This window comes from Diutina rugosa, assembly GCF_008704595.1.
Source record: "Diutina rugosa strain CBS 613 chromosome Unknown scaffold22_size185052, whole genome shotgun sequence".
In the NCBI taxonomy this organism is placed as follows: domain Eukaryota; kingdom Fungi; phylum Ascomycota; class Pichiomycetes; order Serinales; family Debaryomycetaceae; genus Diutina; species Diutina rugosa.
In genome coordinates this window covers 12,878-35,773 of record NW_022995115.1, presented here as the reverse complement: position 1 = coordinate 35,773, position 22,896 = coordinate 12,878, and the positions used below count along the sequence as shown (strand labels likewise).

Here is a 22,896-nt window from a genome sequence, read left to right as displayed (position 1 = left end):
ATCGCATTACTACAATTCCCCAGAATTCACTGATTCAACTTTAAATGTATAAATGTATATGATTTTCTTTAATTTTCGATTTACCACTACTCTAGATTACCATCCCTGACGTAGTCCGTAAGAAGCGATCCCAAATGAACATTTGAATAAAACTCAGGGTCGAACTCGGCAACACCCAAATCATTAAGGGCGTGTTTTATATTCGGCACTAAGAAAGAGTAAAACACAAGGTCTATCTCTTCAGCTTCCGTATCCAATTGAGTCAGTTGAACAACATTCGGAATGGGGAAATTGACAACAGCCCTATGTGGAGTGTCATCGCCATCACTTCCAAAATCATCGGTCGTTACATACCCTTTCGATAAGCGATTTGGTTTGCCAAAAGTCGACAGTAAAACATGCTGAGCGTCATAAAGTTTTTGGTGATCGACACGTTTGGCGAACCATTGGTGTGGTGGTTTCAAAAAGTGATTGGAAGTTGTCTTTAGTGCAATATAATCTTGCTCGTTGAGTTTCGGTGCCACTTTTAATGCGATATGTTTCGGCAAACGTACTGACATCCAATCGTTCAAAAAGGGCAGAATAATAAATTGGGTGTCTAGAGTGTAATCTCCGCGGTATAAGTCATATCTAATCAGCCCAGTGTTGATAATAATAATGCGATTGGGATCGCCTGGAAGAGCTTTGAGAACTTTTTCAGTCATCAATTTGAACAAGCTCTTTGGATGGTTTAAAGGAACGTAATCGACGTAAAAATTGGATGTCTTAACTTTCCCAAGAATCTCATTCAAACCCAATTCATCTCGGATAAGATTTATGAGCTCCTTTACTTGTGTGCCATGTTTGTGGTTCAAACACTCCTCATGATTATCGCATCCCGCATGAAAGGCAAACAGACGCCGGTTAAAATCAATGTATCTTCGATGAAAACGATCACGTACATCGAGTCCTTTCTTCAGCATATTCACCAGCGCAAAGCCAAGCGTTTCACAAAAGCGACCTGCTTGAAGTGCTGTAGAACTCGCATCAAGAACAGAAAAGTCCCTGATATGGCTATGGCCACCGAAGTATTGAATAGGAATGGTTTCATGATATTTCCTGATATGCTTATGAAGGTAATGCAACTCCTCCCAATCATGCAGAATTGGCAAATGCCCAGCCACCACAATAATGTCTGGTTTATGGCTTCGTAACACTTCATCGAACCAACCTTCACTATCCACAACCTCCTTGATGGGCGTCACCCTCGTACCTTCATTAAATCGCTTGAAATCAAACAAAAAACCAAACGAAAGAACCTTGAATTTATTCACTGGTGTCTCAAAGAATTTGTATCGACGTCCAATTTGTTTCCATTTGTGGTTGTCTCGGAATTCGACATTGGAGCACACATAACCTTCGTAGCGAGGAGCCACGGTGTCGTATTCCATTTTCAGGTTCTCCCACTCATAGAGTTCATGGTTACCAAGCGTGATTATATCATAGTCTTGGTGAATGAATACTGCGGTAGAATTAATCCCATTGGGGACCAGAAGATCCAGCAATCCACTACCATCATGGCGGTCGCCCAGATCCACGACAAGAAGATCTTGCCCACGTTCAGCGGCTTGAATTTTGGCGGTGTGAACAAAATTAACAAAGTCTCCCCAATCTCCATTGTATGTAAATTGATTCTTGTGGCCTGAGTACCACGCATGGGTATCAGTCGTTGCCAAAAAGTTGATATCACTCCACACTAACGGTCGGATTGATGTTTCTATGTGCTCTTGCCAACAGTTGGTGGTTAGTCTCTGACATTGGCACACAATGATAAAAACAAAAGTAGCCAATGACAACATCGTTTCAAGTTTAGCCCTTTATATTGTTGTGGTTAAACATAGTCATGCGAACTGATCTTTCTTTGCACGAAAAAAGGTCCTACCCGGATTCGAACCGGGGTTGTTCGGATCAAAACCGAAAGTGATAACCACTACACTATAGAACCCTTGAAATCTTCAAATTCGTGAAACCAAAATTCAATGAGACTACGCTCGTGAGTTATGGATTTGGTTGTCTCCGACCGCATGGTTTCTATATCAAAGGCTTTACAGACACTAGAGACTTATTTAGGCGTAAGCATGCCTTTATATTAGATATCAATGCAGAATTGAGGAAAAACCAGTTTTCTGCCAGTCGAATAGCTGCTTACCACAACGTATCATTACATTTAGAAGACCGGTAAACAATGAACATCTCACTTACTTGTGAAAATTTTGCCAGACTATGCCTAGATACTAATGCAAGTTTAAGAAAAAAAAAAATTTCTTCGATATTGACATTTGGCTTTGCCTTTCGACTTAGATCGAGTGTGGTATCTGTTCTTGTCTGAGAGATAAAAACAAAAACACATTTGAAATATCACCTTGTGTGATAACATTTACAACTTTTGGGATCTATCATATAAAGGAGCTTATAGGCTTGCTCATACTCTTCATCCATTGTATTGCTGCTATTGCATTAACGGCTTCCGACGCAAGTTTTCTTTGCTTGGGCACCCTACTTCAGTTATTACTCCTCTCAGAAGTTGGTATTTTGCCTTTATCATCTGGACTACGCTACTGAACATGTGAGTTGTTCTATTCGAATGGATCGCGCAAATGACGTGGTGAATCTGGTCCATAGCCAAGTTGCGATAACGGTGACGTCCAAATATGAGCCCATTACTCTATTGATTACCCAACTTGATTTGGGATATGCTCAATAAAGTATGGAATAATAGTAAACTTCTCTCGTATCCAATGAGATATGGGTTTGGTAGAGCTGACTTCAAATGAGAAGCTCACGATGATCTCCATGAACAACACCTTCAAGGGCTTACTGTTCTTTGTGCTTCACAATTAGTAATACACGTGATTGCAGCTGTATTCAATCATTCAATTGTCGCTCTAACACCTTATCGCGAGCTTTGTTGTACTCAATGGGGAACTTCTCGGCAACACCCATTTTGCCTTTTACATGTAAACCAAATATTGATTTATGTCCATGTATTAATTCATTCACCATGATTTCCAATGATCCAATGTCATTTAAGAGCTTCTTAACGCGACTTGTGGTGTTTCCAGGTTGCGCTTTGAAGTGAGCGTCATGTAAGTCTTTCAAACAGTTTATCCTTGAAATTAATTCCATCTTCTTAACATAAAGCTCTTGGTTTTGATTGTTCAACCTGCCACTGAGCTGTGCCTGGATTGCCATGACTTTGTCAAGTTCCACCAGGTCCAATACATCATTGATTGATTCACTTAAACTTCGAGCGTGGTCTGTTAGATTCGATACAAAACGAGCGGATGTGCAGAAGTCAATATCATTGTCGTCGTCGCTATCAATGTAAGATGAATCTGAATCCAATGAACCTGATATGACTGGATTTAAATCTTGCTCTGATGATGTGGACGCCATAATGAATTCGGTCGCACTACAATTTCGCGTCATTACTGAGTAGCCATGAACAACGAGGTGTTGGCTCGACTCAAGCCATTCGGCATATCATTTGAAAAATCACTCAATGACTTGATCAAAGGAATTCGCTCCAAATCGAAAGATCTGCCTGAGGCACTTTCTCAGTTCATCGACGCGGCTCTAGCCGAATGCCGCTCCGAACTTCGTCAAACAGACCTCGAAACGAAAGCGATGGCTATTTTGAAGCTTGCATATCTTGAGATGTATGGATTTGATATGTCTTGGGCAAACTTCTCCATTTTGGAAGTCATGTCTAGCAACAACTTTCAATATAAAAGAATCGGCTATCTTGCGGCTATCCAACTGTTCAAAAACGAGCAGGATTTGTTGATACTTGCTACCAATCAGTTCAAAAAAGATCTCAACTCCAAAAATCATGCTGAAATTGGGCTTGCTCTACTGGGCATTGCAACTATTGTTACACCCAATCTATCGAAGGACATCAATGATGATGTGTTAATGAAATTGAGTCATCTGAACCCATATGTCAGAAAAAAAGCGATACTAGCTATGTACAAGATATTTTTACAGTTTCCTGACAGCTTGAGGCAAAATTTTTCTCGAATCATTGAAAAATTGGATGACAATGATGTTGCCGTGGTACTGGCATGTGTGAACGTGATTTGCGAAATCTCCAAAAAGAATCCCAAGATATTTGTGAATTATCTTCCCAAGTTTTTTACTATATTGGAAGAAACGAAAAACAATTGGTTGATAATCCGTATCTTGAAACTTTTTCAACTTCTATCGAGAGTTGAACCTCGCATGAAGAAGAAAATCATGCCTTCTATACTTGACTTAATGCTCAAAACGCAGGCTTCATCTCTCGTATATGAGTGCATAAATTGTATCGTGCAAGGCAACATGTTATCTTCAGAATCAGGGCGAGATCGAGAAACAGCAAAACTTTGTGTCAACCAGTTAATGGATTTTTTCAAAACTAAAGATTCCAATTTGAAGTTTGTTGGTCTTTTGGCCTTGATCAACATTTTGAAAGTGTTTCCATCTCTCATAACTAGTGTGAACGGTGTTGACGAGGTAATAATGGAATGTTTGACTGATCAAGATCAAATCATCAAGAGAAAGGCTCTTCAAATTTGTCAGTATCTTGTTAACGAAGACAACATCACAAAGGTTGTCAAGAATCTTTTATTTCAGCTAATCCCCAAAGATTTTGCGATATCTGAGCAGCTTAAGCTTGAGGTGGCACTCAAAATTGTTAGTCTTGCTCAGGATAACAATTACGCTAATATCCCCAACTTTCGATGGTATGTCGCAGTTCTTAAAGATGTTATTAATTTGACGCTTTTGCCTCCTTCCTCGAAAAATACTGCAACGAATATAGTTTCAATCCTGCCGGTGTGTTCTTCTCGAATTGCTGTGGAGCTTGGAAGGGAGTTCAAACTGCTTGCCACGAAAGTCCCGTCTATCAGATCAGTTATTTTAACTGATGTCGCGATCCCTTATGTCAAGGATAGTAAGATATTTGAAGTTTGTCCAGCTTTATTGGTCGATTTGCTTTGGGTACTTGGCGAATATTGTGAGGAATTTGACCACCCCCTCGAAAGTGATGTTGGTGTGCAAACGGATACGCCATTCGGTCTTTGTCAATTAATTGAAGCATTCAATTTTATTGTCGATGTTTCGCTTCCCTCCTCGGAGATAGCCCAACCCCACGAGTCTGAAAGACTTCTCAATATATTGGGAGGGAATCCGGAGCTCCTCAAAGTTACTATTACGACGTTGGTAAAGGTTTTTTCGAGCATTTGCAGTCACTATCAAAAGGTTTACGTCATTGATGGGCTGATGAACAAAAAGGAGTATCTTGATATTTCCTACTACCTATCAAAACTCACCCGGTTTTTGATGCTTTGGGAACATCACTACCACTATGAGGTGCAGGAAAGAGCCCTCTCTTGGTTAGAGTTTCTCAGAATATGCTCGGAAGCATTGGAAGTTGCTGGTAACTCATTGTTGGACACCATTCAATTCGAGACTGCAGGTGATGGTGTAACTGACCTGAGGTCAAAGGTGTCAGAATATGAATCAGTACGCGGAGGTAAACCTTACGAAAATTTCGAGAATCAATCCCAACAAACTGGGGCAAATTCTGATTTGGGTGATAGCCTGCGTGATGAAGAAGACAATCGTCTCGAAAACCAGTATAAATTACCTTTCCTTTTGACAAACGTTTTTCCATCTTTATTCAAATCATATGCTCTCAATCCGGTCGCAAAATCCGCTCAGAGAAGTATTACAATTCCTCATGGCCTCAATTTAGGTGACCCTATCAATCTGACCCCGCAACTACTCCCCAGTCGAAACCCAGTCGACGCGTACAAGGTGTATGATGAAAATCTAAATGAAAGCGCACTTATTTCGCTATCAGACGATGACATGATGAAGAATCAACGCAAAGAGCGTTTAGAACGCCAAAAGGATGACCCCTATTACATCATGGGTGACGATGATATCAGGCTGAAGTCTGGATCACCAATAGGCCAGTTGTCCGATGTTGTGAAGTCTTCAGCTTCATCTATTTCTAGCGATAGGGTAAAAAAGCAGAAGGCACAAAAACTCAAAAAGGAGAAGGTGAAGATTCTTTCAGAAGAGACAGTTGAAGGTTTTACTGGATTTGAACGGGTCTCATCTGAAGAAGCTCGACAAATCGAAGGTAAAAGAAAGAAGAAAAATCAAATCGCAATTGACCTGTCAAAGCTTGATGGATTTGAACTAGGTGAACTGATTGGAAGTCGTGAGTCCAACACTTTGGAATATGACGCGGACGATGTTAATCTAGACGAAATACGCAAAAATCTTCTCAAAGTTTCGATTGGTGATAACATCAAGAGCAAGAAAAAGAGATCAAAGAAGGGCAAAAAGGATGATAAAGTTGGTGAACAGGAACCTTTTAATGCAACTGATAAACAGGTGACAAGCACAAAGCTCACTTTGATTCAGCAAGAACATCCTGATATTCACAATAAGAATCAAGCTCAGTCGGAGTATAATGAACACAACGTGATAGAGTTTGTCAAGCCGAAGAAAAAGAAGAAAAAGAAGGCCGCAGTTATTTCTGATTAATATTTATGTCATATCAATAAACAAATTAACCTTTGTTAATTAAGGGAGTTTGTTCCGAGATTGTATCATGACTTACTGTTCCAGTCATGCCCTCAGCTGCATACTCAGCAGGTCTCTTAGGAGCCCCCAAAGGTGACGTAGAATACCCAACGTCGGAATTCAACTTCTTTATCATCGATTCACGGACACCAGTGCATAATTCATTGACTTGATCATTAGATTTAACATCGGAAGTGGGTACAGGAGGTAACACTTCGATTTCGATCAATCCAGAATTGAAGGTTTTTGTTTTCAGACAAAATATGGGGGTGGTGTTGGAAACCACAATTGGTACTATCGGAATACCTGCTTCCTTGGCAAGATGGAATGCACCCTTTTTGAATGGAAGCATATCTAAGGTTTCATAGCCCGATCGAGTACCTTCGGGAAAAACGAATAAACCTCTTTTTTGAGTTTTAAGTTGTCCAAGTGCTGAGCTCAACACCTTGCGAGCCTTCTCTGACTTCTGACGGTTCAAAAAAAATGTGCCTGAAAGCATCATGAACCAGCCAAGGAAAGGTACGAACTTAAGTGACGACTTAGCAGTGACTGACATCCCAGGTTGAAATATGCGACCCAACATGAACACATCCAATGCCGATTGGTGGTTTGAAATGTAAATAGCTGGGTGTTGACGAAGATACTCTTCATTCTTGACCTTAATCTTTATACGGAAAAGAATTGAAACCACGTAGTAGAATGCTCGAGCGGTGGTGTATTGAGCATATTCTGGCTTCCCAATTAAACGAAGGAAAATCAGGGCAATGACGCCGTAAAGCGCACATCCGGAAATTGAGAGCCCATACAAAACTGATTTGACAAAAAATTTGGCTGATTTGGAAACATTTGTCATGGCAATAATCCCGGCGAGAACCGAGGCAACGACAACTAGTTGGACCATGCCACAAACTCCTCCAGAAAAAAAGGCATCTGAGTTGTCGCGACTGCCCAACAATCCGGCATATATGTTCGTGCAATCACATCAATTTCATAAACATATATGTCTAAGGCAATAATCACGCTTTGATGAACTGCAGTGGAGTTCAAAACATTGTTGCTGTCCACGTCATCGCAGCAGTTCAGCAACCTGCGTTCTCCATGAAGTATGCTCGACGGTTTCCAAACCTTCATGAGAACATACTGTGTGCGCCTTGCGCCCCACGATGTAATTACGACTTATCCACAATTTTGCCGATACGCACGAGAGGAGGGGAATGGATTCAGGAAATTTCCGGTAATTCAACTATCTCGCCTCAACCCGATCCATCTAATATATAATGTGATGCCTTGTCTAGTAAATTGACCACGGAAAAGATGCCACACTATTTACAATCTTATAATATTAGTGACCTTCCTCCAATTCAAGCAGTCCCCTTGACGCCGGATAGTTTCGCTAAATTTGGAGGAGTCCTTAGCGCCGACCACCAAGCGGAAACAGCCGAGAGTCTGAGTGCAAACTATGGGACGGCTACTAAACTTCATGACGTTTCACCGATTGTCAACAATTTTGAGGGTGGAACTGGTAAAGCGACATGGAATATTTTCAGATGCCTGGCTCCCAAACAACTTGAGAAAAGTCAAAACGGATGTAGACGTTACCAAGGCAGTGTTCTTGAACGCCATCCCTACTCCACGCAGGCATTTATTCCAATGGGCCAACCACTGAACGAAGATCTGTACCTTGTTATAGTCGCGGAACTGGACGCGTCTACTGGCAACAAGCTTCCCATTCCTACAACTTTATCTGCATTTGTATGTAAGGGCAACCAGTCGGTGACATATGGGGCTGGAACATGGCACGCGCCAATGGTGGTAATTGGTGATGCTGCCGCTTATATTGATTTTGCCGTTTTGATCCATGAAAGTGGAGTCGCCGACGATGACTGCCAAGAAGTTAAATTTGAATCTGGCTTTAATATTGTGTTTTAAAAGTAGGTACGAATTGCTGCGGTCTCATCAAGTTTGCGGATGTGAATCTCCGCTGGTTGCATTTTCATCGGGGAGTGTTTATCCGGCGATGGGACTATGTTTTCCGAGCATACAACAGGAAAACGAAAAGTAAGAGATTATTTATATATTGCAATCGTATTGATCTAGAATATCCTTAACCAAATTCATAGGAATTCGTTTCACGCCGAAGCAATTGCAGGTTTTTCCTTAGACGGTTTTTCGTCAGTAAAGTAATGGTAATTGAGCCATCTTGCACCCTGTCCTAATTGAGCTGCCTCATTCACGACGTGACACCCAAAGAGCAAATAGTTCTTTGGCTGCACCGACAAAGCGTACTTCATAAAGACCAAAGAATAGATAATCAAAGATCCAGTCATTGATCCAGAAATCAACTCTGGGTCTTTCTTAAGATCCATAACGGCGGCTATGGGGATACCAAAATTGGACACAGGCCCCCAAAAATGTGTAGTACACATGTACTTCAACGTTTTCTTGGAGAACAAGTTGTCAAAGAACTTCTTGAACCCACTAGATGACATAGTATTCAGATGTTATTGTGGGTGTGGGGTTATCAACGTAGCGAACGACTCGAATCAAATAGACCCTAATACAATCACGTGATCGATCGCGACTTTGAGGGGAAGTGGGGTTAATTTCAGAATAGCCTAGGAAATAAGCGGCAACACTTGAGAAGTAATCGAGATCAGATACGCTTTTATTATTAGCTTATTGAGGGGGTCTTGACGGATCAAATGGCATACTTTGGTCCAGTGGTGGCAATGCGGGTATGATTGGAGGCACAGATTGAGGGGCACTAGTATCAGTGGGTGGTATTGGATACTGGCTATAATTAGTAACAGAATTGACTGGGTATGGATTCTGCTGATGTGAATCCCAGGAATTTTGCGGGTGGTTTTGCACAACCTTACCAGATTGTGACATCTCTTGCATAGCATATGGCATAGGTAATGCATCTCCCAGATTGAGAGTGTCTCCCAGATTTTTGCTAGTACAATTCGTGAAGTACTCGTCGTCTGATGGCGAACTCAAATAATACGGTAAGTTTTCGGGAGTTGTGAACCAAAAAGGATCGTTGAAGTTGAATCCATAAATGTCAGAATCTGAGTCTGTCAAAGTCTGACCAGCTTGAGCTTCATCGACTTTGAATCTTTTAGGATTTGGTATCTCCAGTTCAGCTTGACGCTCGTGAATCAAGTCAATTCGTTGAAGTATTTTGTTGAATAAGTTGGTAATCGTGGGCAGCCACATTTTCAGATTATTGCCACTATTGGTAACTGTTTCATCAAATATCATAAACTCGCGAATCAGTGTCTCAATACGATCAAGAACAACTCTATTCAAATGGCACAGTAAATCTTTGCCATCTTTGATGAATTCTTTTGTCTTGCAGTAGATAAAGGTAAAAATCACAATGACGCCCTGATAGAAGAATGCGTGTAAGAAGGGATTTGACATTCGCACTATCTTTCCAAAATTGAACTCCGGTAATTGCTTGGCCTGGTCAAGCAGCTTCACGTCGTATGCAAAATCGACACCTTGAATAGCTTCTTGTAAAAACATCAAGGCATAATCACAGAATTTGAAGATCAGCTCAAGCACATTTTTGGTAACATTATCACTTTCGGGACTCTTGTCGAACTTGGTGAGGAAAGGTTCGAATAGCTTTGCCCTATTCACATATAACACAATTAAATCCAGCAAAACATTACGGCGATCGGTGTGCTTGGGAAGCCTGGTAACTGAGTCGAGGGCACCTCTAGCAACAGTTGCATCGTGATGGAGAGCCCACTCAAGGTTCGAGATCTCATCCATAAATTTTATTCCAAGAGAAAATAAATCTTCCCAATTGAAATTGATTAGGAAGTTTTCGATAAGCATCAAGTTTGATAAACGTAAACACTCAGAGAACCCGAGTTTAAGCATGATATCCACTTTGTTATCATCTAATCGTTCCAGAGCATCAGTGTTAGAATCTCGCAAACTCAATTGGACAACCTTTGTAACATGTATCAGTATGGGATTTGGCCGACCCAAAATCAGACACACCTGACCAGTAAAATTTCGAAGCGCGAGCCATAATTTATATCGTTGCAAATCTTGTTGCATTTCTTCATCGTCCTCTTCGAACTTCTCTGATTTGATTTCCAGAGGTCGCTTATCGATATTCTCACGGTTAGGATCGACATCATGCTCTTGTTGCTGTCGTATTTTCCCCATGATATGCAAGCCAATCAGATACGCTATCAGACAAGTGTGAAATATCATCAGCCAGGACTCCTCATACCTCTGGTCCATAAAGTAATACTCAGTGCTAATGATGTAGGCAGTAACCAGAAAAACCAGCTCCGTAAGTAAATTATGGCGCAATCGATTGAACTCATGGAGTAGAACGTTTTTGCAAAGAAGCTGCTTCAACTTTGAGCCCCTTTGTATATCTTCCGGACTTATGAGTCCAAAATTAACGCATTGTTGCAGCAGTAATCGATATACTGTAAGTGCTAATAAAATGTAGAGAAGCAACAAATCATCATCATTTTCCCATTCTTGGTCACGTAATAGCGGGTATTGTTCAATGAACTCGAAAACTTTGTCTTTGGGAACAAAAGTTTGATAGTATTCATTCGATTCAAAGAAGTGGTGCAATAATTTGATCACAACATCTCTATCAGGTAATTGGTTTTTATCTTTTCGTCGATAATAGGTGACATTAGGAAATGCTTTCTTGGCTAGAGATTGCTCAACAATGTTTGGACGCTGCGTGTTATGACCAACAAGTTGAGTATCGTCTTGCTTATCATAGTTGTGCAACAATCCTGAATCTCCTTTGTCCATAGACAAAGTTAGATCTTGTGTGGCAATGCTGGGGCGTTCGTTCTTCTCAGGACCCCTCAGATCCGATTTCTGCTTGTGTTTCACCCTGTCAATCAAGCTTTGCATCATGTAGTTTGACAGTTGGGGACCATAATATTTTGGCCCCTGTTCGGTCGTCTCCCCCGTCATCGAAATGCATTTGTCTTCTTTTTTAGGACTCCGGGGAGCATGAGATCCAGCATTGTGTTCGAGCATGTTGAGCCGTGCAGACATACGTAGATTTTCATCTACTAAAAATTGGTTGTTTCTGAGTAGCTGATCGAATTCGTTTCGCAATATCAAGAAATCCTCGTGCAGCGACCTGTTGTAATCATCCAGTAAGGACAGTGTTGATTTCAGCGTTGAATCCATATCAACCTTGATATTGCGAAAAGTCGATGGAAACTCACATGGAACTTTTCGCTTCAAGCACTGATTGCACGGCCTCTTCTTATTGCATTTAATCTTCTTCCTTCGACACAGAATACAGGAGATTGGTAACGGCTCTGTCATTTCACAAATCCTCAGACCAGTTGCTCTCAGAAAAAGCGACTTGAATCAACTGCGCATTTGATGTATGCGGGGCGATGCACGTAGCACCGTGTCACATCATTTATAGGTGAGAAACTTAGAAATTAAAATCAATATGACGCATTGTCTCGTGGTAGAAAGAGATACATGATTTTGTTCGAAACTGGATACTTTAAATTCCAAGTGGTAGCATGGAGGTAACGGGCGCGTGACAACGCCCTCATAGCAAGCCTACAACTAAGTCTTTCGGCCGAGGCACTTGTTGAGACTACATTGATAACTCTGATATTGATTATCTTGATTAGACCCGCACAACTACTCGTTGTATAGTTATGCCGGGTTTCAAATTTCACGTCAAGATTCGAACCTCCTTTGAGGTTGGCGATTTCACACATCCAGTCAGTGAAATACATGATATATTAGTAGACGTGCGAAAATTAGACGTGCGAAAATCCGCATCAGGAAAATTGCAACTGCATGATGGTATAAACAGTGCGATGGACTCATCACCTTTAGAGCAAAAGAACTGGGATTTGCCTAGTCATTTGCCAGGAGAAGGACCTGATGACGATGTAATCCATGATATTGTTAGCAATGACAGTGTCTCGTCGATACAAGTCCTGTCTAATCATGAGAAGAAGCCCATCGCTATCCCAGGAACAAATATCACTCTTGTCACGGAAGAGGATATAGCGAAATGGATTGAAGAACGTCGCAAGAAATGGCCCACAAATCGTAATATTGAAATGAAGAAAGAGGAGGTGAAAAAAAGGCGACTAGACACACCAACTACAAGTGATTCATTTGCAAAAAGACAAAAGCAAATTTGTCGTTACTTTCAGCAACATGGAACTTGCAAATATGGGCTTAGGTGTAAGAACATACATGAACTGGCGCATGAAACAGGAAGCTACTACCTCAGAGATGTTAATGGTATTGCAGTGAAAATTCCAAAGCTATACTCAAATCGACAGGGAATCGCATTTGCGGATTTGTTGCTACAGCAAGAACATACCGAGCTTGAAAACGATCAGATCTTGCAGTTTGTACAACGACTTGATAATTGTGGGCTCATTGATCATGATGCCTTGAAAGTGAAGCCTGTTGATTCGAGTTTGGGTTAGTACATATCCCCATTATACTTCTTTGTAGCATCAATAAGAATAGATGCTTGTTTACCGATTTCTTCCAACTTATTGAGGACCAATTCGTTGCCACGACCGAACCCATAAATGTAGTAATTCAAACCCACTCGTTTGCAAAATTCGATAACATAAGGTTGAGCTTGGCGAAGATTGTGTCGAGGCATACGAGGAAATAGATGATGTATGGCCTGAAATTGCAACCCACCGTGCAAAAAGTCTAGCCACTTCGGACAATCAACATCCATAGTTGTTCGTAATTGGCGACTTGGAAACAGTTCAGAGACTCCCATGTCGGCAGTCAGCATAGCAAAATGACTTAATGTAATCTGAACATGCACCAACATGGTGGCCACATGACTAATCATCACGTAGGCGAATCTACTCCAGCCTCCTTCTATTGATTTGTATACCACAAGGTAAAAGAACCAATAGAAAAAAAACAGAAGGCCCACAATCTCAAACGGGCGGAACCATGCCGCCTTTCCCTCGCGTGGCCCTTTGCCAAATATCAAATGTTCCCACAGCAACCGGTAAAGATTGAATCTGCCGAAACAAAGTATAGGGTGGTATAAGTAATGCTGGTAAGGGATGAGAAATTCGGCCGCCTTGTCGAAAGACAAAGTTCGCTTGTAGTATGTGGAATATATCAGCTGCAAAAGTTTGACGCTGACAGCAAAAAACGGCAAATGTTGAATATCTGGATCATGTACAGGGTCGTTCGTAATCAAATGGTGGACGTTGTGGTTTCGCTTCCACCAACCAAGACATAAACCTCCAAACCACAGAGCAATAACCATACCAAAGGTGTTGTCAATTTGATAATTGTGCGTAATAGAAACGTGGCCGGCGTCGTGGGCAATGAATGTCATTTGGTGCCAAGCCATTCCAATTAAAGAAGCACTTAAAAAAAGATGACCGGTTTTTAAGAAGCAAAAGGAGTACAAGAATAATGTACAAATCTTGAATAGCTCTCGAGCATAGTTCCAATAATTGCAGTCAAATAGCTTCGCGGCCTCCAACTCCAGAAATAGTTTATGGTACTCCTCTCGCAAGTAGTTTTGGGTATCATAGTCCAAACTCGGCAAAACCTCCAAATCCCTACGCGTAAGCTCATTGTCAAATGAATTTAATTGCAACCGGGGATCCACAACCTTTCCCTCAAATCTAGTTTCATCTGTAATCAAAACCTTTGGTATATTTTCTTTTGTTAAGATCATGTTCTGAGGAATTCGAGGGGTTACTGGGCCATCGGGGTAGCCTGCCCCCAATTCGGGATATTTTGTCAGCTTCATTGAATTAGCATCTCCCAAAATGGAAATTGACAGTGTTGAGCTCAGAAATGCTAGATCGGCATCAGACTCGCTATCCATCTTCGTATCCAACGTATGATGCACTGATGTTTCAATTCCATCTGAATAATCTCCACCCTGTATAGGAGGCAAAAGATTTTCCCACAACGGTGTTTCAATCACTCCGATCCTCCATTTCAAGAACTGCGTCAAGGTTTCTTTTCCGTGGTAAGCGTTCATTTCGTCCGTAGCATCACGCCCAATCATATGGTAGATGGCTAAATCTCCACCAGGGTGTTTTTTTAACCATCCCGAAAGGTTTAGTACATAGCCATCGTAAATCACAATTGCTTTGCCAACACTGATGAGCTCTTGGATGCGTTTACGACTTAGAACTTTATCTGACATGATCATTTAACCGAAGATCAAATATTGCGCCTTTCGGTTAACAGGTGTTCGTGGTTGTATGCAGTCGATCAAATTGTACCCTAACTGATAAACAATCCTAACGACTAAATGAGGTCTAATAAAAAAATTTCATAATGTCCGATTATTTATTATACTAAGGTCATAATGTTATAAACCACAAAGTTTTTTCATTGTAGCTTCCAAATTGAATGAGGCCTCAGTGTAAGTCATATTCAACAAAGAAACTATGCCCGGAAGTATCAACGGGATCAAAAAGTTGTCGTTGATATCACACACACCCTCTATAACACCTGCGATTATAGCAGCCACCAAAACATTCTCCCAATTAGATACCTTGACATATCTCACCTCGTGGAATTGCTGCATGTAATAATTGAGCCCAATACATGTCAATAACACCGTCAGAACAAACGCAACGGTTCCTTGTACTGACTTGTTCGACCCCTTCCATTTCCAGGTACCAAATCTTCGTCCTACAATCAGTGCCATTGAATCACCCAACCCCAAAGCAATAACTCCGAGGTATCTTACGATGGAGGCATCTTCTCCATATTGCATGTAGTCATAAACGATGGGTATAGTAGCACCAACAATGAGATAGACGTAAGAGAGGCTCAAATCGCCTTGGTCTTTCTCATCTTGGAATGGTGCCAATACTTTCCGGAGCCATGGACCCAATGGTGACACGTTTTGAGATCTAATCAATTCAGTCAATGCAAAGATGAATATTGTGCCCAACAAAGCGACAAGCGTGAATTCGACATTGGTCGTTAGTATCAGTGGTGACCCCATCAATATAACAACAAGGCAAATATGCCACACCTTGCGTCGGGCATTGACAGTCAAGTAAGACTGTATAAAAAATACCGTTGGTACAACAATGGCCAAAAACCCTGACCAAAAACCAAAGATTTGGAGGTTCTTCTCCTCTTCGAAAATGAAACCATATAACCACTTAATGGCATTTTCGCCCAAAATCCAATCAAGTTGATAAATCACTGTGCCATAGAAAGTTAAACTCCAAGTGAGAATTGATACGACATGTGGCACCCATGTGTAAATCTGAGAAACTATAAGAGTTGAAATGAAAAAACTAGCCACCAACACACGAAAGATGTTCAAAGGCAAGTATTGATGAACCAACTTTCGGTGAAATGTCAAGATAGTCAACATAACTGATATCAAATGCGTTTCAGCAGTCAGTAAGGAGGTCAGTCCTGCATTGCGGAATGCCCAATTGCAAAAATAAAAAAAGGTGATAAATTGAATGAACTTTAAGACATCTTCATCACTTTTTGAGAAGGATTGATGGAAGACTAATGCTGACAAACCAGAAAAAAACGGGTGTAGCTTATCGGATGCTAGATGATTGAGACTCAAAACCTTAACAGCCCAATCATGCTCAAAGTGCAAAATCGAAAACAACGTTGGGATAAAAATCAGGTAAATCTGATTGAACTCAGGAAGCGATTTGACTGTCTTGTCACCCTTGTAGAATGCCAAAGCGATACTGACAACGACTCCCAAAATATTGAATCCTATCATCATCCAGGACTCCTCATCAATTTGGGTTAATTTCTTGTGGTTGAAGTACATCAATTCAGCAATGTACCCAATACACATAAGTTGGATGAACCGGAGCAAATTCATATTTTGCTGAATGACATCTAGTGTGAGGTAGATGTAATTGAATGGAAATGCGGACTCCATGATATTATCGTCATCGCCATCAATGGAAGTTTGAGTCTGATCAACATCTTTTTCTTTTCGCTTCTTGAGTCGAAGCTCCTTCTCTCGTTCTTGAATTCTTTCGAGTTCTTCGGGGTTATCAAAAATGGATGCTCTTGACTTTGATGTCGAAATCTTGCTTTTAGAGCTGCGCTTACCCATGTTGTTTAAACGTATACTCTGTGAACAATGAGAAATTCGTGCGAACAACGCCGCATTGTCAGTAACGACCCCACACTCGTCGATGAGCCCTAACTTAATGCCTATAGAATTACATTTGCACACGTAACCCGTTGAACACTAGAGGTGGAATATTTGCCTTCTTGGTTAGAGGCTGCGAATCATAGCAAACTATGTCAATCGAGATTGCTAAATGATCTTGCCCTGAGTAATTTAGTATCTGGCGTGATACGAAATTGCGACAAACGCGTCTAAATTTCGATCGCGTCCACTTCCACCATGCACATTAAGAAAATTGTCATTCAAGGTTTTAAGACGTACAAGAATACAACAGTGGTTGACGATTTGTCCCCGAAGTTCAATGTTGTTCTAGGGAGAAATGGGTCCGGGAAATCCAATTTTTTCTCGGCTGTACGCTTTGTCTTGTCAGATGCTTACACAAACATGAGCAGAGATGAACGCCAGGGACTAATCCATGAAGGTCTGGGTACTGTAATGCTGGCTTTCGTGGAAATAGTATTTGACAACGGCGATGGGAGATTTCCAATTGGTCGCAATGAAATTTCAATACGTCGAACGATTGGTCTAAAGAAAGATGATTACTCGTTAGATGGAAAACTGGTTAATCGCTCAGACGTGGTGAATTTATTGGAGTCTGCAGGATTTTCCAGATCTAATCCCTACTATATTGTGCCTCAGGGTAAAATTACAGCTCTCACCAACTCAAGAGATTCAGATAGACTAAAACTTTTGAAGGAAGTTAGTGGCGCATCGATCTTTGAACGTAAACTCAAAGAATCCATGAAAGAGATGAAAAATAATGATTACAAAATTGAACGAATTGACGAAGCATTGGGAGCAATCAACGTCCGTCTCGCGGATTTGCAGATTGAGTCAACTGATCTACAGAGATTTCAAGGGCTTGAAAAGTTACGCAAAATCTATGAATTCAACTTATACGACCGTGAACTCCGCATGTTGCATCTGCTGATTTATACCTTCGGAGAAGAATATTTGGAGATTATGAGACATCTCGATGAAAACTTGAAAGATTTAGAGCTGCGTGAGAATCTCTGTCTGGAGCTCACGCATACAATTAATGAACTAAAGACGCAACTATCGATCAACGATCTTGAAAAGGATCAACTCAAGTCGGAGTTTGAGGGGCTTTTAGCGGATGTTACTGTCAAGAAAGTTACTTTGAGCGAGTGGAACGACGCGCTTGCCTTGAAAGAGGAAGGCAAAACTACACGAATTTCGACGGATATTGAAAATGTTTTACACAAATTGGAAGATAATGAGCGTTCAATTGCCGAGCTTAAACCAAAACTCGAGCGGTTGCGGAACGAAGAAAGCAACTTAAAGGAAAAGTTAATGGTTGCATCTTCTACTCGACGCAATTTATACTCGAAGCAAAATCGCTTCAAAAAGTTTACACATAAGGAAGCGCGTGATGAGTGGCTTCAAACTCATATTGTTCAAGTTGAAAGCAACATGGCCAAAAAAACCAGGCTCCATTCTGAAGTCTCCGAGGAAATATCCAAAGCTCTTAATGCCATTGAGTTATTGCGTAATGAAAAAAACGCATTGGAAGCGGAAGTTGACGACTCTGCAAGCGCACAAGCTAAAGATCGCCTTTCAAAACGCCTTCAGGAACTCCGCACAAGCATGGATAAGCTTGTTGATAAAAGAAAACAATTATGGAGGGAGGAAGTTCGCTATAAGGGTTTATGCGACTCTCTCATGAATGATGTCAATAAGAGCAAACATATGGTCAATCAAACCATGTCTAGACAGCAAGCCTTAGGTATTGAAACCGTGCGGCGTCTTGCAAATGAATTGGACCTTACTGATAAAGTGTTTGGAACCGTGGCTGAATTACTCACGGTGAGCGATAGGTACAGGGTTGCAACTGAAGTGATTTTGGGAAACGCATTATTCGATATCGTGGTCGACACTGATGCAACTGCGACCTTATTGATTGATAAAATGAGTCGTGCAAAGATCGGTCGAGTTACTTTCATCCCACTTACACGTGTACCACGGGCGACAGGTGTAAATTTCCCGCAAACCCAAAAATGCACTCCTCTCATTGGGAAATTGAACTTTGATGGCAAGTTTGAGAACTTGATGCAACAGCTATGCGGCAATGTAGTTGTTTGTGCCGACCTCGGAATTGCATCGGAGTTAGCTAAAGCTTACAAGTTAATCGGTATCACCATCGATGGCGATCGAGCTGATACGCGTGGGGTTATCTCTGGGGGTTATCGTGATCACAAGAAGTCTAGACTCCAAGCTCTTCAGTTGGAAGCCAAGAGTAAGGGAGATTATGCGGAAGCCTCGCAAGCGTATTCAAGTTTGAGGAAGAATATTGACGAAGTTCTGGCAGAGTTGACATCATTACACAACCAGCATCAATTGGTTAGCAGAGAATTGAATCAGTTTGATGAATCAAGAGAACCTAAGAGGTTAGAGTTGGTAAGAGTAAAATCTGAAATTGTCAGCGCGGAGCAAAGTCTTCAAGATCTACGCTTGCAAGAAGGATCATTGAAACTGGTCATGACAACCTTGAGCAACACTTTGCAGGAGTACAAAGCTGAGTTAACCAGTGATTTTGATAAAGCATTGAGCCCTGCTGAATCCGAGCAGATTCAAAGACTCACCGCCCAAATCGAAGATTATGAATCTCAACTAGATGAAGTCGTATCTGAATCTAATAAAATGGAGGAACTGATGCTGTCGTTCGAAACAGAAATTCTGCGAATTTTGCAACCGAAACTACAAAAGTTGTACGCAAGGCAAGCTGAGCTCGAAGTAACTATAAAGCTGCCTTCAGAGATTGCAGATCTCGAACTGCACCTATCAGCTTTGGAAAAAAAGATTGACGACACTAAAGATCGTCTCATGGTTGTTTCAAATGACAGTGAGAAATTGAAGAAGGAAATATCCACTTCCGAAGAGAACTTGAATAAACTGAATGCGCTCCAGCTCAAGATGATTGCTCTGATTGAAGAATTAACTAAAACTTCTGGGATTATGCTTAGTAAAAAAGCAACTCTCGAACAACGGCAGGATGAACTTAATGTGAAAGTCCGCGAACTTGGAGTTCTACCAGAGGAAGCGTTCAACAAAGAGACGTATGGACGAGTCAGCTCAAACGACATGCTCAAGGAACTCAAAAGTATCAATGAAAAACTTGTTGAATTTTCCCATATCAACAAGAAGGCTTTGGAACAGTTCCACAATTTCACTCGTCAAAGTGAAGATCTCAATGCGCGTCGTGACGAGTTAACAACGGCTAAAACCCTGATTGAAAAATTGATGCTGGACTTGAATCATCAAAAAGAAACAGCTATTATAACAAGTTTCCAAAAAATTGCTGAAGCATTCACCAAAATTTTCTCCAAGCTTGTGCCGCGCGGTTCCGCTCGGCTAGAACTAGCCCGGCAAAGTTCAGATTCAGCTACCGAGGAGTCTCATGATTTGACTGGAGAAGAGTTAATGGAGAACTACCTGGGGGTTTCCATAATTGTTTCATTTAACTCACAGCAGGACGAGCAGCAACATATTGAACAACTTCTGGGTGGTCAAAAGTCGCTATGTGCAATCGCACTAATATTCGCTATACAGATATCAGACCCTGCTCCATTTTACTTACTAGATGAAATCGATGCCAATTTGGATCAACAATATCGCTCATCGGTAGCGCTCATGATCAAAAAGCTTTCCAACGATGCACAATTCATTTGTACAACTTTCCGACCTGAAATGATACAAAGCGCCGACAAGTTTTACGGTGTCATGTACTCCAACAAAGTCAGCACTATAGAGGAGGTCAGTAAGGAGGAAGCATTGAACTTTGTTGATATATAATTATTGGATGGATGTCGTTTAAATCGCAAAACGTCTTATTAGTCTGCAGATGCTATACACATAATTCACTTCTTCTTCTGCGATGTAGAATTTTTGGGTAATTCTTTAACGAACGGAATAAATTCAGGCTCACCTGGAATGTACTTTCTCAAAACATCGGGAACAACTAAACCATCCTCTTTCTGGTAGTTCTCCAAAATACAACACAAAGCTCTCTGAGTGGCACTCAAAGTTGAATTCAAACAGTGAACGTACTTCTTCTCGGTCTGATTCTTCTGCTTGATACCACATCTAATCTCCAAATTTCTGGATTGATAGTCGGTGCAATTCGAGCATGACACTAACTCCTTGTACTCTTCTTGGAAAGGGAACCAAGCTTCCAAATCATACTTCTTGGCAGCGGCGTTGTTTAATTCACCAGAAACAATGCCAACTACCCTGTAAGGTAAACCAAGAGATTGATAAAATTGTTCCGACAAAGAAATCATCCGATCAAATTCTTCCCAGGATTTTTCAGGTTCGGTAATACAGAATTGCTCAATCTTTTCGAAAGCGTGCACTCTGAAGATCCCCCAAGCGTCCTTGCCATGAGACCCTGCCTCTCTGCGGAAGCACGACGAATAGCCAGCGTATCTCACAGGCAATTGCTCCGCTGGAGCCTCGAACCATTCATCAGCGTGGTAGGCAGAAATAGGTTGTTCTGAGGTGGCAATCAAATATTTTTCATCTTCACCGTCAATGACCTTATATAATTCTTCGTCAAATTGTGACAACTGGGCAGTCTTTGCCATCACTTCCTTATTCATCATTACAGGAGCTTGTAAAGGAATGTAACCATTCTTGGCCAAGAAGGACAAGCCGTAATTGATCAAAGCTTGATTCAAGAATACCCCATAGTTACGCAAAAAGTAACCCCTGTGACCAACAACACGTACGCCGCGTTCAGGATCGTACCCATCAAGTCTTAATAAAATTTCATGATGAGATAATTTGGCTGGAGCACCAGTGCAAGCGGCAACCTTGCCGATCTCAATGCATGTGTCGGGCTTCCAAGTTCTAACAAGTTCGTTGTTTTCTTCATCCATTGAATCAACAACTGACTCATGAACAATATTGCCAACATTATTCAATTTGGCCTTCCACTTTTTCTCAGCCTCGGCTTCGGCTTCGACTAGCTTTTTTTTGGCATCAGCCAAATCTTGCTTTTCTTTGAGAAGTTCAGAAGCATCCTCCTTGGCTTTAAACTTAGCAGCAAGCTCCTTTTGTAACTTATTAGTTGCCTTATTGTTTTGATCCAAGTCAAATCTCACCGTCGTCCAGGTCTTATAATCAGCGATAATTTCATCCACCAACTCTGTAGAAGCGCCACGCTTCTTTTGGGAGGCCTTGATCTTTTCTGGGTCACCCCCTTTGTCAATTAAAAAGGCATTAATATCCAACATCTTCGTCGATACTACGAGAGAAAAGAAAAAAAAAATTAATTCGTGTTGAAGAACGCGCGAAGAGGAGGTAGGCGTTAAGGGGTGAGGATGACCATATGCACTGTGAATTTGGTTTGTAAAATCAGTTTGTAAAATCAGTTGCTGGTGGGGATGACTTTTTTACGTGGTATTCAATTGTAGAGTTTTCATCGTGTTCTTAGCATGACATCAATCGAAGACATTTCGGCAATTGTTATCTTACAAATCGAAGTGCGTGTAGCTTGAGATCGCGTATGGAGTACTTATTGTTTGATAGGAAGATTAAAAAGTTACGTCCCGCAGAATTTGCAACTGGGTATATTGAAGCACTGTATACATGCCTCCAACAATTCCATCCGTTTCCACCTAAACGTCAGACTATCGCTGCTGTCAACTCCCTTTCACTCGAACGACAACAACACCGATTCTTGTTGAGTGGATGCGCCGACTCGCTGATTAAATTATGGGATGTAACAGATCCGGTTGAACCGGGGGCGCTCTCTTGTCTCGCTAGTATTAATCGGAGATCAGTACACCGTTTCGGTATATCATCCTTAAGCTGGTGGCCTCATGATTCTGGCATGTTTATATCAGGTTCGTTCGATCATACGGTTAAAATTTGGGACACCAATGAGTTGAATCCTGTTCATACTTTTCCAATAAATCATCGAGTTTTTTCCCTTGACATCGCAGATAAGGGAGATAACCTTGTGGCTGTAGGGAGTGATCAGCCCTTCATACAACTCCTTGACGTTCGCGGAGCACTGAGCGCACACACATTGACCGGTCACAAAGGTAAAACAATCGCAGTTAAATGGCACC

The 22,896-nt window shown here is 41.3% G+C and overlaps 11 protein-coding genes across 11 annotated transcripts; 3 read left to right on the top strand and 8 right to left on the bottom strand. All coding sequences in view use genetic code 12, as the record gives it.

The window, feature by feature from the left end:
- Nucleotides 1-86: 86 nt before the first annotated feature.
- On the bottom strand, nt 87-1,838 carry DIURU_002115 (uncharacterized protein; the record flags this gene model as incomplete). The annotated part of the gene is made up of 1 exon (XM_034154732.1): nt 87-1,838. One exon carries the CDS (start codon nt 1,836-1,838, stop codon nt 87-89), a length of 1,752 nt encoding a protein of 583 aa, XP_034013038.1.
- Nucleotides 1,839-2,904: 1,066 nt separating this feature from the next.
- DIURU_002114 (uncharacterized protein) lies at nt 2,905-3,435 on the bottom strand (the record flags this gene model as incomplete). The annotated part of the gene is made up of 1 exon (XM_034154731.1): nt 2,905-3,435. The coding sequence occupies one exon, from the start codon at nt 3,433-3,435 to the stop codon at nt 2,905-2,907; it is 531 nt and encodes a 176-aa protein (XP_034013037.1).
- Nucleotides 3,436-3,480: 45 nt separating this feature from the next.
- On the top strand, nt 3,481-6,579 carry APL5 (Apl5p; the record flags this gene model as incomplete). The annotated part of the gene is made up of 1 exon (XM_034154730.1): nt 3,481-6,579. The coding sequence occupies one exon, from the start codon at nt 3,481-3,483 to the stop codon at nt 6,577-6,579; it is 3,099 nt and encodes a 1,032-aa protein (XP_034013036.1).
- Nucleotides 6,580-6,604: 25 nt separating this feature from the next.
- SLC1 (1-acylglycerol-3-phosphate O-acyltransferase) lies at nt 6,605-7,519 on the bottom strand (the record flags this gene model as incomplete). The annotated part of the gene is made up of 1 exon (XM_034154729.1): nt 6,605-7,519. The coding sequence occupies one exon, from the start codon at nt 7,517-7,519 to the stop codon at nt 6,605-6,607; it is 915 nt and encodes a 304-aa protein (XP_034013035.1).
- Nucleotides 7,520-7,932: 413 nt separating this feature from the next.
- DIURU_002111 (ureidoglycolate lyase) lies at nt 7,933-8,547 on the top strand (the record flags this gene model as incomplete). Its single annotated transcript, XM_034154728.1, has 1 exon — nt 7,933-8,547. The coding sequence occupies one exon, from the start codon at nt 7,933-7,935 to the stop codon at nt 8,545-8,547; it is 615 nt and encodes a 204-aa protein (XP_034013034.1).
- Nucleotides 8,548-8,747: 200 nt separating this feature from the next.
- DIURU_002110 (pyruvate transporter) lies at nt 8,748-9,107 on the bottom strand (the record flags this gene model as incomplete). Its single annotated transcript, XM_034154727.1, has 1 exon — nt 8,748-9,107. The coding sequence occupies one exon, from the start codon at nt 9,105-9,107 to the stop codon at nt 8,748-8,750; it is 360 nt and encodes a 119-aa protein (XP_034013033.1).
- Nucleotides 9,108-9,294: 187 nt separating this feature from the next.
- Nucleotides 9,295-11,811, bottom strand: ZCF1 (Zcf1p; the record flags this gene model as incomplete). Its single annotated transcript, XM_034154725.1, has 1 exon — nt 9,295-11,811. One exon carries the CDS (start codon nt 11,809-11,811, stop codon nt 9,295-9,297), a length of 2,517 nt encoding a protein of 838 aa, XP_034013032.1.
- Nucleotides 11,812-13,090: 1,279 nt separating this feature from the next.
- Nucleotides 13,091-14,818, bottom strand: SLD1 (Sld1p; the record flags this gene model as incomplete). Its single annotated transcript, XM_034154724.1, has 1 exon — nt 13,091-14,818. One exon carries the CDS (start codon nt 14,816-14,818, stop codon nt 13,091-13,093), a length of 1,728 nt encoding a protein of 575 aa, XP_034013031.1.
- Nucleotides 14,819-14,980: 162 nt separating this feature from the next.
- Nucleotides 14,981-16,723, bottom strand: DIURU_002107 (dolichol kinase; the record flags this gene model as incomplete). The annotated part of the gene is made up of 1 exon (XM_034154723.1): nt 14,981-16,723. One exon carries the CDS (start codon nt 16,721-16,723, stop codon nt 14,981-14,983), a length of 1,743 nt encoding a protein of 580 aa, XP_034013030.1.
- A 297-nt stretch (nt 16,724-17,020) lies between these two features.
- Nucleotides 17,021-20,614, top strand: SMC3 (cohesin subunit; the record flags this gene model as incomplete). Its single annotated transcript, XM_034154722.1, has 1 exon — nt 17,021-20,614. The coding sequence occupies one exon, from the start codon at nt 17,021-17,023 to the stop codon at nt 20,612-20,614; it is 3,594 nt and encodes a 1,197-aa protein (XP_034013029.1).
- Nucleotides 20,615-20,679: 65 nt separating this feature from the next.
- SES1 (serine--tRNA ligase) lies at nt 20,680-22,056 on the bottom strand (the record flags this gene model as incomplete). Its single annotated transcript, XM_034154721.1, has 1 exon — nt 20,680-22,056. The coding sequence occupies one exon, from the start codon at nt 22,054-22,056 to the stop codon at nt 20,680-20,682; it is 1,377 nt and encodes a 458-aa protein (XP_034013028.1).
- Nucleotides 22,057-22,896: the final 840 nt, after the last annotated feature.